The sequence below is a fragment of the Anguilla anguilla genome, chromosome 7 (genome assembly GCF_013347855.1).
Source record: "Anguilla anguilla isolate fAngAng1 chromosome 7, fAngAng1.pri, whole genome shotgun sequence".
Lineage (NCBI taxonomy): Eukaryota > Metazoa > Chordata > Actinopteri > Anguilliformes > Anguillidae > Anguilla > Anguilla anguilla.
In genome coordinates this window covers 32226731-32239502 of record NC_049207.1, presented here as the reverse complement: position 1 = coordinate 32239502, position 12772 = coordinate 32226731, and the positions used below count along the sequence as shown (strand labels likewise).

General features: G+C 38.5%; 1 protein-coding gene and 1 long non-coding RNA gene across 3 annotated transcripts in view; both read left to right on the top strand.

Moving 5' to 3' along the window:
• The first annotated feature begins 4452 nt into the window (after positions 1-4452).
• On the top strand, positions 4453-8353 carry LOC118231495. The gene is made up of 3 exons (XR_004766079.1): positions 4453-4909; positions 5108-5170; positions 5389-8353. It is a non-coding gene; the product is annotated as an uncharacterized LOC118231495 (long non-coding RNA).
• A 772-nt stretch (positions 8354-9125) lies between these two features.
• pigg (phosphatidylinositol glycan anchor biosynthesis class G) overlaps positions 9126-12772 on the top strand; it is a 213341-nt gene continuing 209694 nt past the window's right edge. Inside the window, exon 1 of one of the 2 annotated variants that reach the window (XM_035426304.1) lies at positions 9126-9733. In XM_035426304.1, the coding sequence (XP_035282195.1) occupies positions 9580-9733 (154 nt within the window). In that variant the 5' untranslated portion in view covers positions 9126-9579. The remainder of the gene's footprint in view (positions 9734-12772) is intronic. The other variant, XM_035426303.1, reaches the window with a different exon arrangement.

The following is a 12772-nucleotide window of genomic DNA, read 5'->3' as shown; positions in this document are numbered from 1 at the left end:
ACATCCATGGACTGGGAGGGGATGAACGTGCTGGCCTAGGGACGAAGGAGCATAGGGAGTCGAGTGCTGAGGAGAGAGATGAAGTTAGGGTGGAGGATGCAGAGTTAGTGGGGAGCTTGGAAAATGATTGAAGAGGGGGGAGGGAAGCAGTCACTCTGGGAGCAAGAGAAGAGGGTGATAGGGAGCGGAGGTTACGGTGGACAGTGACAGTGGGGATGGGAGGGGGAGAGGGAGGATGTGGAGAGATGGGGAGGGAGAAGGAGATGAAATGATGGTCAGACGTATGCAGGGGGGTAACCGTAAGATTGGAGCTGGAGCAGGTCCTCAGGAAGATCAGGTCTAGGAGGTTGCCTGCCTTGTGGGTTGGAGGAGAGTGTTGTAGGGAGAGGTCAAAGGAGTGGAGTAGGGGTAGGAAGGCAGCAGACTGGGAGGCTTCTAGGTGGATGTTAAAATCTCCAAGGAGGATCACGGGGTGCCGTCCTCAGGGAAGGAGCTGAGCAGGGTGTCTAGCTCATCCAGGAAGCTTCCCAGGGGCCCCGGGGGACGATAAATAACAATAATATAAAGGTTAGCAGGGTAGGTGATAGAGACAGGATGGAATTCAAAAGTGGATATAGTCAGGTCAGGGAGGGGGAGAACAGAGAATTTCCAGGTGGGGGAGATCAGTAGACCAGTACCACCACCACGGCCAGATCGCCGGGGGGTGTGGGAGAAGGAGTAGGAGGATGAGAGGGCAGCAGGAGTGGCAGAGTCGTCTGATGTGATCCAGACCCCCATCTGCTGAGTTAGGCTCCATTGATGCAATAGCGGATCTACTGTCCCATTATTCCGATGCTGAACTGATTGTTATGGGTGATTTTAACTTGAACTGGCTGAATGATACTTCCAATCATTTCAAGGAGGTTAGTGCTGGCCTTAACTTATTCCAACTAATAACAGAACCCACTAGGCCAAATCTGAAAGACAGCTCAAAATCTACCCTAATTGACCTTATTTTTTCTAATAGGGTTGATAATATCACTGCCTGTGGTGCCTTTGAGCTTGGAATCAGTGATCATTGCCCTGTTGGCTGCATTAGAAGTACTCTAATGAAGTAATGCTAATGAAGCTAAAGGCTAATGAAAACAAAATCTCACAAGGTTATAAGGAGAAATCTAAGACATTTTAATGAGCAAGCCTTTTTATCTGACGTTTCCCATAGTAATATAAAATACACATCTGAGATTACTGATGTCGACTTGGCTCTGGATTTCTTCACAAAGACTCTTCTTTCTGTCATTGACAGACATGCTCCACTGAAAAAACTTAGGATTAAAGATAGAGTCACCCCCTGGTTTCCACCTGAGCTAGCAGCTTTATTCAAAGAAAGGAATAGAGCCTGGTCTCTTGCCAGACACTCCGGTGACCCTTCACATTGGGCAGCTTTCAGGCAAATCAGGAATAGATTCACATCTTCGGTAAGAGTAGCCAAATCCAAATATTACCTAGATCTAATTACTTGCTCCTATGCTAACCCGGCTAAATTCTGGAAGGCAGTGAACTCCATCAAAAACAGACCCACTACTTCCCTACCTTCACACATTGATTCTGGTGACTGTTTGATCTCTGATCTTAATGAGGTTTGCCTAGCTTTCAACAAGCACTTTGCTGAGGCTGGGCATTTATTCGAAAAGGAATATACAGCACCCCCTCTTATTAGTGATGATTGTGTATATACTATGAACCAGGCCTTTCAGTTTTCCTTTCAGCCCTTCTCTGCTAGTGTTGTTTTTGAGACCTTGCAAACCATTGATCCCAGGAGCGCTACTGGAGAGGATAAATTAGATCCTTTTTTCTAAAAATGGCTGCTCCATTCATTGCAGAGCAGTTATCACACATATTCAATCTTTCTATTTCAACAGGCATATTCCCTAGTATCTGGAAATTGGCACATGTATTTCCACTGCACAAAGGAGGTGATAGAAATAATCTAAACAATTATAGACTAATCTCCAAATTACCATGCCTAGCTAAAATTCTGGAATCTCTGGCAAATAATCAACTCAAAGTATTTCTTTCTAGTCATTCAGTTCTAAGCCCACAACAATCCGGACTTAGAGCCAAGCATAGCACTATCTCAGCTGTTACGCTAGTTACAAACAATATTATGTCTGCTCTAGACAGTAAGAAACACTGTGCTACCCTTTTTGTAGATCTGTCTAAAGCCTTCGACACAGTCGATCACGCTTTGCTTTTACAGAAGCTGTGCAGCATTGGTTTAGATATTAAAGCTTGTGATTGGTTTCATAATTATTTGTATGGGAGATTTCAGTGTGTGAAGTCTGGGAGCACCCAGTCTGGGTTCCTGCCTGTGTCGAAGGGGGTTCCACAGGGATCAGTTCTGGGCCCTATCCTTTTCACCATTTACATTAATAATATTGTTTCCTCACTAAATGATTGTCAAGTCCATCTATACGCAGACGATACTATTGTATATTGTATTGCTGATTCTGCTCAGCTTGCCATTGAGAAACTGCAGCTTGCTTTTAATGCCCTTCAGGAGGCTCTTGTTAAGCTTAAGCTGGTTCTTAATGCAAGCAAAACAAAATTCATGTTGTTTACTAGGGCCAGAAGCACTGATTATGATAGTATATTTATATCCACTGCAAATAGTTCTAAAATTGAGAGAGTTTCTGAATATAAATATCTTGGCATCTGGCTTGACGAGAAATTCTCATTTAAATTCCATATAGGCCTAGATGATCTTGTCAGCAAACTGAGACAAAAAATTGGCTTCCTTTATAGAAACAGATCTTGCTTCCCTACGATCAGTAGAAAAAGAATTGTTGAAGCAGTTTTCCTTTCAGTGTTAGACTATGGTGACATTATTTATAGAATTGCTGCTCCTTCTTCTCTTAAGCGCTTGCCAAGGTGGGTCTGTCTTCTCTGGCAGTGAGGCGTGATAAACACTGGTTTTTGTTTATCTTTAAGGCCACTGTCGGAATGCTTCCACCTTATATTACAAGGTTGTTAGAGTGGCGCTCTGGACCCTATCAAACCCGATCAAATGGCTTGCTTATGCTTAAGGTCCCTCGGGCTCGATCAGAAATTGGGATGTCAGCATTCCATTTTAGTGCCCCATCCTCCTGGAATGAGCTCCAACAATTGCTGAAAATCATTCCTGTCTCTGAGTGTATCTGTTTTTGATCTTATCTGTGCTGATTTTATTTATTTTATTATTTTATTTTTATTATATTTTACTGTATTTTATTCTAGTTATTTTATTATTTACTATGTTAGTTACTGTTGCTATGTTCTATGATCTTTTATTACACTTATTGTGTTTTAACTGTGTTTGTAATCTCGGCTACATTGAAAATGAGGGCCTGGCCCTCAATTGTACCTCCGAGAATTTAAATAAAGGTTCTGACTGACTGACTGATTATTATTATTATTATTATTATTATTATTATTATTATTATTAGGCCTACCATTAATTCAAGAAAATGCACAGGGCTATTTGCTACTAGCTGTTAGCTTGCTTCGGGAGCATATCTATGTTCCCAGGGTCCTAAGTTCTACTGCACCATACAAAACGTTGTGAACAATTTTTCATAATTTCTTGGAAAACATTATTATTATTGAGGACTTCTGAGCATAGCTAAGCCATTTGTTTGCTGATAGACCTAGCTGACATCGTTTTCTGGAGTAAGACAGAAAATCATTGATTTACGCTCTCTGTCTACTGAACACAGACAAAATTTCATGTAGAGCTGGGGAACATAGGACCCTTTGTCATGTTCCCATTATGTGCCATATAAATCTGGGGAACATAGGACCCTGGGAACATAGGAATGACCCCCTTGCTTCCCTCTGTCTTTTAAGAGAAGAAGGCGTGATGTGCCAGCCGTGACCATACCATAGGCTGAATGAACCATAGACTGTATAAAAATAGGAACGTGACATCCTTTGTCAATCTAGTGTAATTTTTAAGCGGCATAATGTTAGTCATCGCTCATGACACAAAAAAAAAAAAACAACAAACGTTACTTACCCATGGGTTGTTCGAAGATCCAAACGGCTGGCCTGTCTCATTGACAGCAGCCATCATAACCCAGGTGAAACTATAGGTTCAGTTTTATGTTACATACAATTCTTTTTGGACTTGATTGCCAAATTATGAGTATCCGTTACCCTTGAGTAGAAGAAATCTCGCGTGCAGTTGACCAATCTGTTTTCAGTTTTCACAACACCGTAAACTCTCTTGCCCTCAGTTATCGGCTCATGTCACCGGCTCATGTTACAGAATTTTAATTAAACTCGGCAATTGGATGTTTCATGTCGAAGTGCACCATGGGAGTCGTAGTTAACCTAGAAATCTCCACATGATACACACATTTGCAGATCTCTGTCACAGCAGAAATGTAGCAAAAATCACATGTAAAAATACAGCCAATTGAGAGGCCAGTCTGAGTTATAACGGATGATAGACATTTACAGATCTGTTCTGTGTACGCATTTGCAGATCTGTGTACGCATTTACAGATTTATGTACGCGTTTACAGATCTGCGTAAGCATTTACAGATTTATGTACGCATTTACAGATCTATGTACAATCTGATTACGCATTTGCAAATCTGATTATGCATTTGCAAATAATTCTGCTACAATAATAGCCCCATAGCGGACTTCCTAACGGAATTCTCTCTTGATTTTTGGTTATTGTATCACGCGCTGTGCAGTGAGGCTACAGTTACGATAACGTATCGCAAAAGTATCATTGGAAATCTGTCTTTTCGACGAATGCCTCCCTCTCGTCCACTGAGAGGGCCATATGAAAAAAATGGCTTATCAACGAGAGATGTCCTGTGCCGAGACAAATGCTGTCAAACAGAAGACAAAAAAGTAAAATTGTTAAAAGATGTTAAGGTGTGTATGACAACAACTTATATGTAGACTAAGTTGTAACTTCAGCATGTTTAACTAGCAGCTTAGATAACAAATAGCTGACAGACCGATAATTAGCTGGCTAGCTATTTTCTCATACAGCTAACTACATTTTAATTGAACACAATTTTAGCCTAAGCAAGTGACATGTTTCCTTTTTGATTCGTCTGTCAATTTAAGGATAAGGTCGACCAGGATACAACACAGTCAGCTGCAATTCATGCAGATGATGCCCTGGCTGAGGTAAATTAACGTTGAAAAGAATAATTTTAACATAACTGAAAAAATTGCTTTGGCAAGAGGAAAATCTGAATGAAACTACCACTGCTGTCATATCACAACAAACTTTATATTGGTTGTGCAATATTTGTAATGTTGCATGGAGTAACTTACTTTTGCTAATTTGACTGTCAGGGCATAACCATGCTTACTTCTTTAAAAAGATTTATGTTTATCACCAGGGTGAAGAACTAATCCATCCAGGTGCAACAACTACCAAGAGCCAGAGTCTGCTTGTCATCATGCTGTTTGTGTTGCGTCATCATTTGACAGGTGCTGGTTTAGTTGATCTCCTTGGTTTGCTGAATTTACATGTCCCTAATTGGTTCCAGCATCAAAATGTCTTTTCAATACGTTTTTTGGCAATCCAGCTCTGTCTTGTGTTGCACATTTCTACTGTGAAGACTGCCAGAATTACTTAGGGAAAGAACCTGACAACATCACTTGTGCACACTGTTAAAAGGTTTTCAACAAAGAATCAAGTCTTAAAACAGGAAATTTCTTTTTATCCATTGGCACTAAGGATCTGCTTGTGAACACATGAGAGGACCACGGAGTCAGTTTAATTTAAAAGACTGTCAAACAAGGTAATCATGACATTAAAGACATTATGGATGGTAGAATGTACCAAAATCTTCTCAGAAATGGAACCATAGGGAAGAGTGATTTAATGTTAACATGGAATTGTGATGGTGTTCCAATTTTTAAATCCTCAAAGTACTCTATTTGGCCCCTTCAAATAAGTGTAAATGAACTGCCATTCATTCAAAGGAAAGAACATGTGATGGTTGCAGCTCTTTGGTTTGGCTCAGAGAAACCACGTATACACACATTTTTGAAACCTTTTGTTGATGAATGCTGTGGTCTTGCCAAGACACCCATAACATGGACAGATAGCGGTGGCATTTTACATCAGTCCAGAGTTTGTTTGTTTATTAATTAATTAATTAATTAATTAATTTTTTTTAAATTATCCTTTATTTTAGCAGGGGGGGACCCACTGAGACCGAAGTCTCTTTTCCAGGGGGGCCCTGCGGCAATACAAGTCACAAAAAAGAAAATTTAAAACATACATGTGCGCAAACATACACATATATGCACACTCACGTGAAGAAAATGAATATCACAAACTATACAGTAATGAAACTAAGTAGTTGAAACTTCAAATATACAATACACATACACGCATACGCATACCTAAACATTGTCTGCAAATACCTTCCTTCTCTATCAATTCAGCCACTATCTTTTTAAAATACTTGCAGGGCACCAGAGAAGACCGTTTAGCTGTGTCCTGGAATTCGTTCCACATAAGGGGTGCAGCAATACTAAAGGCAGCCTTACCCCAGTCAGTCCTATATCTTGGTAGTTTTCCCCCTTGTTTGTTCATCAGATGCAGTTGCTAGACCACTACTTTGTAACTGTAAACAGTTCAACGGAGAATGTGGTTGTGATTGGTGCCTGCATCCAGGTGAAGTTGTTCCTAAAGGCTTTTGTTCGATCATACCCCTATAGTGACCAGTTACAGATTGCAAGATCACATGAGACATTTAAGAACAATGCTTCTTTAGCAGTGCAGTCAGTTTATACCCCAGATAATGGTGTGAAAGGACTAGCAACACTCTTTTTACTTCCCTTTTTTGACATGGTTTTTGGATTTGTGCCAGATTATATGCACTTCGTTCTGCTTGGAGTTATTAGACAACTCATTATCCTTTGGCTAGACCCACTGAATTGTTTGCAACCATGGTATATAGGAAGGGAGATCAGACAACTGGATGAAAAACTGCTCAGTATAAAGCCACCCAGAACACCATGGTCACTTGACACTTGAAAGTTTTGGAAAGCCTCAGAATGGCGATCTTTCCTTTTGTTCTATGCATTGTCTATTCTACCAGGTATTCTCTCAGAAATGTTTTTAGACCATTTCTTTTTGTTAGTCCTCAGCATGCACATTCTTCTCCAGGAAAGGATTTCCGTTCAGGACATGAAATTAGCATACAAAACTCTGTGTATGTTTGTCCAAAAAATGGAAGACTTATATGGAAAACAAAATATGAGTTTTAACGTGCATCAGCTTATTCACCTCAGCACAAGTGTCCAAAACTGGGGGCCCCTTTGGACAACATCATCTTTTAATTTTGAAAATAATAATAGCACACTTAAATCTGTACAACGGTACCCAATTTCTTCCTCAGCAAATATGCAAAATCTTTGGTGAGATATACAGAGAATTTGGCCAATTCATAGCCAAACTTGCAGACTAGAAAATAAGAAGGGGTAAAATTTCCAATACTTGTTTAACTTTGGATAAATCAAGTAGCATACACTTGACTGCCTCTATTCAGCTTGCTGTAGAAGAACATCAAGAAATATACTCATTAAAGTTAAGATGACTAGGAGGACACGTGCATATCTGCTGGCAGACATGCAAATGTAAATACACATAAATACACGAACGCAAATGTATTTATGTGGATGGCTGTCTTCATCCACTTCCTAACAGATATGAGAGAGATTAGCAACACAGTTGTCTAAGGAAAATATGGCTAATGATCTGGTGGCAGTGTGGACACAGCTAAATTTAAGCCAGGGTTGTCCAAACATGGTCCTTGGAATTTACTGTAATCCCAGCTTCACAAGTGGACTCTTAATCTGTCTAGTGCCATTATAAGAGCTTCACAAACTATTATCTGGATAACCAAGTGATGACTACATGGCTTATAACCTATATATACAAAATATATATTTCTATAGAATAATGCATTTGTATATAGGTTCTACAAGTCTGTATATAATACACATCTATTCTACATCTCAATTAATCTTCTCAATTTGTCTTCCAATCTACTACATGCAGGAAGGCAAACTGCTCTGTCAGTACAATTGAAGCTTGGTAAAGCCCTACAATAACTTGATCACTTTGTTTCCTGTAAATAATACAGTACATTGCATATATGATTTTGAATAAACTGCATTTAGGTCCAGTGTTATGCATCTATGAGTGTGTGTGCATTGTGTTTTGTGTGAATTAGACTACATATTTATTGTTACAGACCACTTCCTTTCAATATTTTCTTAAATTTGTTATAAAGTAATTTAGTCAAACTTAATGTTCCTTATTCAGTGTGGATATTCAGCCCATTATTTAACTGGATTGCCTGTTTTCTTTTTGAAAATGAGAATATGAAAATATGATTCTTTAACTATTAAAAAATATTCTATAGCAACCTTGACCATTAGGTATCTGGTGTTAATTTCTTAAAACATTTAATTATGTTTAAAATTACTATGTAGATGAACTATTATTACAATAGGATACACTTTACACAATGCATACAATTCCACTGAAAATGTAGTATAAGATCCTACAAGAATATTCACAAGTGATAAATTACTATAGGTATTATACAACATGTATTATAGGAATATTATACTTTATATCATGTATAAACTATACTATCAACATATTAAAGAGTATTATACAAATATTGAATAGAGTTAAATATTACTATAGGATACTATATGTAAGTCTTATAGGAATACTATACAGTATACCATGTGCAATATTCTACTATTAAAATATAGAGTATTATACACATATTACACAACACTACCTAAATATTATAAGATCCTATAAGATTATGATAGTTTATTTTAATAAGAGTTACGCAGCCTTGGTGCTTGGCTCCCTAATAATATTTATAAAAACCAGCTCAAAACCGATAGGGCTCCAGCAGGTTCTTTGCTGCTTGGACCCCTAATAAAAGCTCAAATGGCTTGCCAAACTCCAGTTCCTATGTACGCTTTGTGGGTCTAGTAACTCTAGTTGAAAGAATTGAGTTTGTATTCTGCCACATCTACTGCTGCGCACTCCAGTCCATTTGGTGGTGGTAATGCACAATAAAGCTGGTTTCAAAGCCGCCATTCCCCATTGTACCGCAGAAGAAGACGAACGTAGCTCATCCATTTTATTTTAGCGAAAGGAAATTCGTTTTTCAGCGTTAACTACAATGCAAAGGAAATATCAATTATTTTTCACTAACGTTAGCCAGCCTCTGAAGACTAGTTAGAGCCAGGGAACTTATGGCAACCATTGCTGTGTGCTCACTAAAGATCTTATCTCCTTGCATCCGAGCTATGTCACCTAACTAGCTATAGCAAATATAAGACTAGACTGAATTTTATCGGTGCAACTTCGCTTCATTGCTTATCTAAGCAGCTAGTACTAACGTTAACTAATTAACTGAACCATTTGATTTGGTCATATACGTTCGTCAAAGTTAGATTCCTAACTATACCGTTCGTGTTTTGTTCCTTCACTGCGATTGCTGGCGAGAAAGTTTGATCTAGCTATTTGAAAACGATTCACGATGAAAATCAGTTCATCGGTTTTTGCCTCTTTCTGCCTTATGATTGAAATATCTGGCATTGCATTATTCCTAAGAGGATTTTTCCCTGCTCCCATAAAGTCATCTTTTTCATCCAAGACGAAACTTTCAGATCTTCCGGCTGAACCACTGACAGGTGCGTACCATAATTTACCTCGATAACTTGGCAAGCTAACTAACTGTGTTGCTACGTAGCATGCTAGAACTGACTCATGACATTTTACATTTTAGTTTTAATATTGACTGACTGAGAGTGCATTTCTAGGGAATTTTGTTGAGTAGTCCAAGACGTTTAGTAGTCTGGGTTTAAAAAGTAGGGGTAAAACCATAGACATGCATTTATTAGACACGAAGCACGCCTCTGCCCCGGAAGTAAGCTTGTACTACGCATGTCTTCGTTGATGAGGGAAAAACATTGGAGTTGAATGGGGAATATCCAGTGGGCCATTCTGGGTGAAGCTCATAAACTCATTGCATTGGTTAGGCCTACTTAAAGTTACAATCTCGAAGATTTCAGTTTCGTTCTCTTTGGCGGTACCAATGGCGAGAAGCGGTAATTGCAGGTGTGTTTTTGGACCTCACTTCCCATAGATCCAACCAGTGTCGCCTGTGTGACGTCAGTTGTCATTGTCACGCCAACTATTAGGCTGCACTTCTTATTTACTGAATAAAAAATGGTTCTTATACAAGTAACGTTAGGTACATACTCATTCATTGTCTAACATTAGGCTAACTTAAGATGTCTTTACACTGCCGAGCCGGGTTAAAATGCTGTAGCAGACCTGGGGTAGAATTTTAGTGATGATCAATTTCCACAAACGTTCTTTATCCACCTTTTGCTCGGTATGAACATCTTTACACTGCAGAGAAGAATTCGCGGGATTCGCTGTGCAATTATGTAGGCTATCTCGTGCATCATCATCGTGAATGATTGTTGTGTGATATTTTTGAAACAACTGCCTTGTTTCTCGTTTTGCTAGCTAAACTGTTTGAGAATAAAGCTGAGCTGGGTGTTAAATTAGCAATCAGAATAAGAAGAATAAAACAAAAACAAAGGAGATTTCATCAAAAAAGGGCATCAAGGCTGAAGGAACATACGAGGAAGCGTAATAAAATAACAACGCTAATCCATACTGCCGTATTCTTTTATTTAGTTTTCTCCGGCTTGACATCTTTACACAGAAATCAGTTTTCAATTTTGCCCATTTATTTATTATTTTTTGGCTAACTCATAGTTCAATGCGCTCAGTAAGCGCGAACATTTGCCCGTGTGCTGTGATAAACGACCATCACGTCAGTGGCTACAGGTTTTGTAGAATACCAGTTTTAGAATTCTCTTCGCGGTTCCCTTTTAATTGTAGGCTAATAGGCCTACTCATCGATCTTCTAAGGATACGAATGTTCATTTTTCAGTGGATTTGTCATATCTTAGCGGGTATTTTTTTTAAAAACACACAAGACACAAAGCAAAAAACGGATTTTAAGTGATGGGGGTTAGTGGTCGACCGATATGGGTTTTTCAATGGCCGATGCAGATATTTAGAGAGCAGGGCGGCCGACGGCCGATATATAACACCGATATCATGTTGTTTTTTTTGTTTTTTTTGCATCTGATAAATATAATAATAATAATAATAACAAATGATACACAGAATTACTGAACTTAAACGAACATTTATTTAACACTAGTTACTGTCTGCATTGTCTCTGTTTGCTTAAATAGATCTGCACTCTGTCTGCAGTGCACTTATTTAAAAAAAAAAAATCAACTAAATAAATGTCCACAGGTAATCAAAAAAAACTAAACTTTGTTAAATAAATAAATAAATAAATAAATAAATAAATAAGTAAATAAAAATTATGAATGAAAAATAAAGTTTTAGTGCACTTAACAACAGCATTTATCAGCAGATAGCAGCATCTCCTTGTTTCTGAGGGAGAACGAAATAATAAAAACAAAGAACAGTCATGTATTATTCCATGCACATTACAATCTAATATATATGGTAATTTTAGCCAGTAACATGTTGTTTTAGATGGAATTTTTTATTAATTAATGAAATAGGCATGCATTTAGGCATGTAGACATGGTCAAGACGATCTCACGCACAACCATCTCTAGGGTTTACAGAGAATGGTCCGAAAAAGAGAAAATATACAGTGAGTTCTCTGGGCGAAAATGCCTTGTTAATGGCAGAGGTCAGAGGAGAATGGCCTGGTTCGAGCTGATAGAAAGGCAACAGTAACTCAAATAACCACTCGTTACAACCGAGGTATGCAGAAGAGCATCTCTGAACGCACAGCACGTCGAACCTTGAAGCAGATGGGCTACAGCAGCAGAAGCCCACACGGGTACTAGCAAGGTGTTACCTAATAAAGTGGCCAGTGAGTGCATATTTAACCCCTTCAGACCTGAATTATGTTCTAGGGATGGGAAAAATACAACTATGCATTTTCCCCATCCCAAATGCATCCAGAAATGAGATTCAATCAAAAAAATTTTTTTTATTGCACATCTTTAATTGTTATTTTTTGTATATTCCAGTGGACGCTAGGTCCGAAAAGTTGTAAAATGTAACACGTAATGGACTTGTATTGTTTTTTTAAATAGATTAATGTCTTGGAGCATTAACTTTACTTATTTTGCTTAGCATAAGTATTTCATCCCTTTGGTAAAAACAACGAACAACTTAATGTGTTAAATTTCACAAAAGGCAAAAAATCCTTTGAAAAAATGACTTTCTTCAAAATGTTCTCTGATTTTCAGTGCTTTTTTTATTGGATAAACATCTTCGAACATGAACTTTACTAGTTTAAGTATTTCCCCTTTTTGTAGAAAAACAATGAACAACTTGGGGGGGGTTACATTTCAGAACCCCACCCCCACCCCCATCTTGCGTCAACAGACTTCTTGAGACAACGGACTTCTTGAGTGAAATGGACTTCTTGAGTCAGCTGACTCATTTTTTGTGGGCATTCATGAAGCAGTTTCTCGTTGGAACAAAACAGTAGTGGACCTTGCACTTGTCACAGAAGACGTGTTCTTCCAGAGCAGTCGGGCAATTTGCACCTGGTTGCCTCTTTTTTGTTGTCAAAGTTTGGCATATGGTCCATCATGTCCATACGCACTTCTTCAATGGGCAATCTCTCTTTGGCTGCAAAAATTTGGACTGCT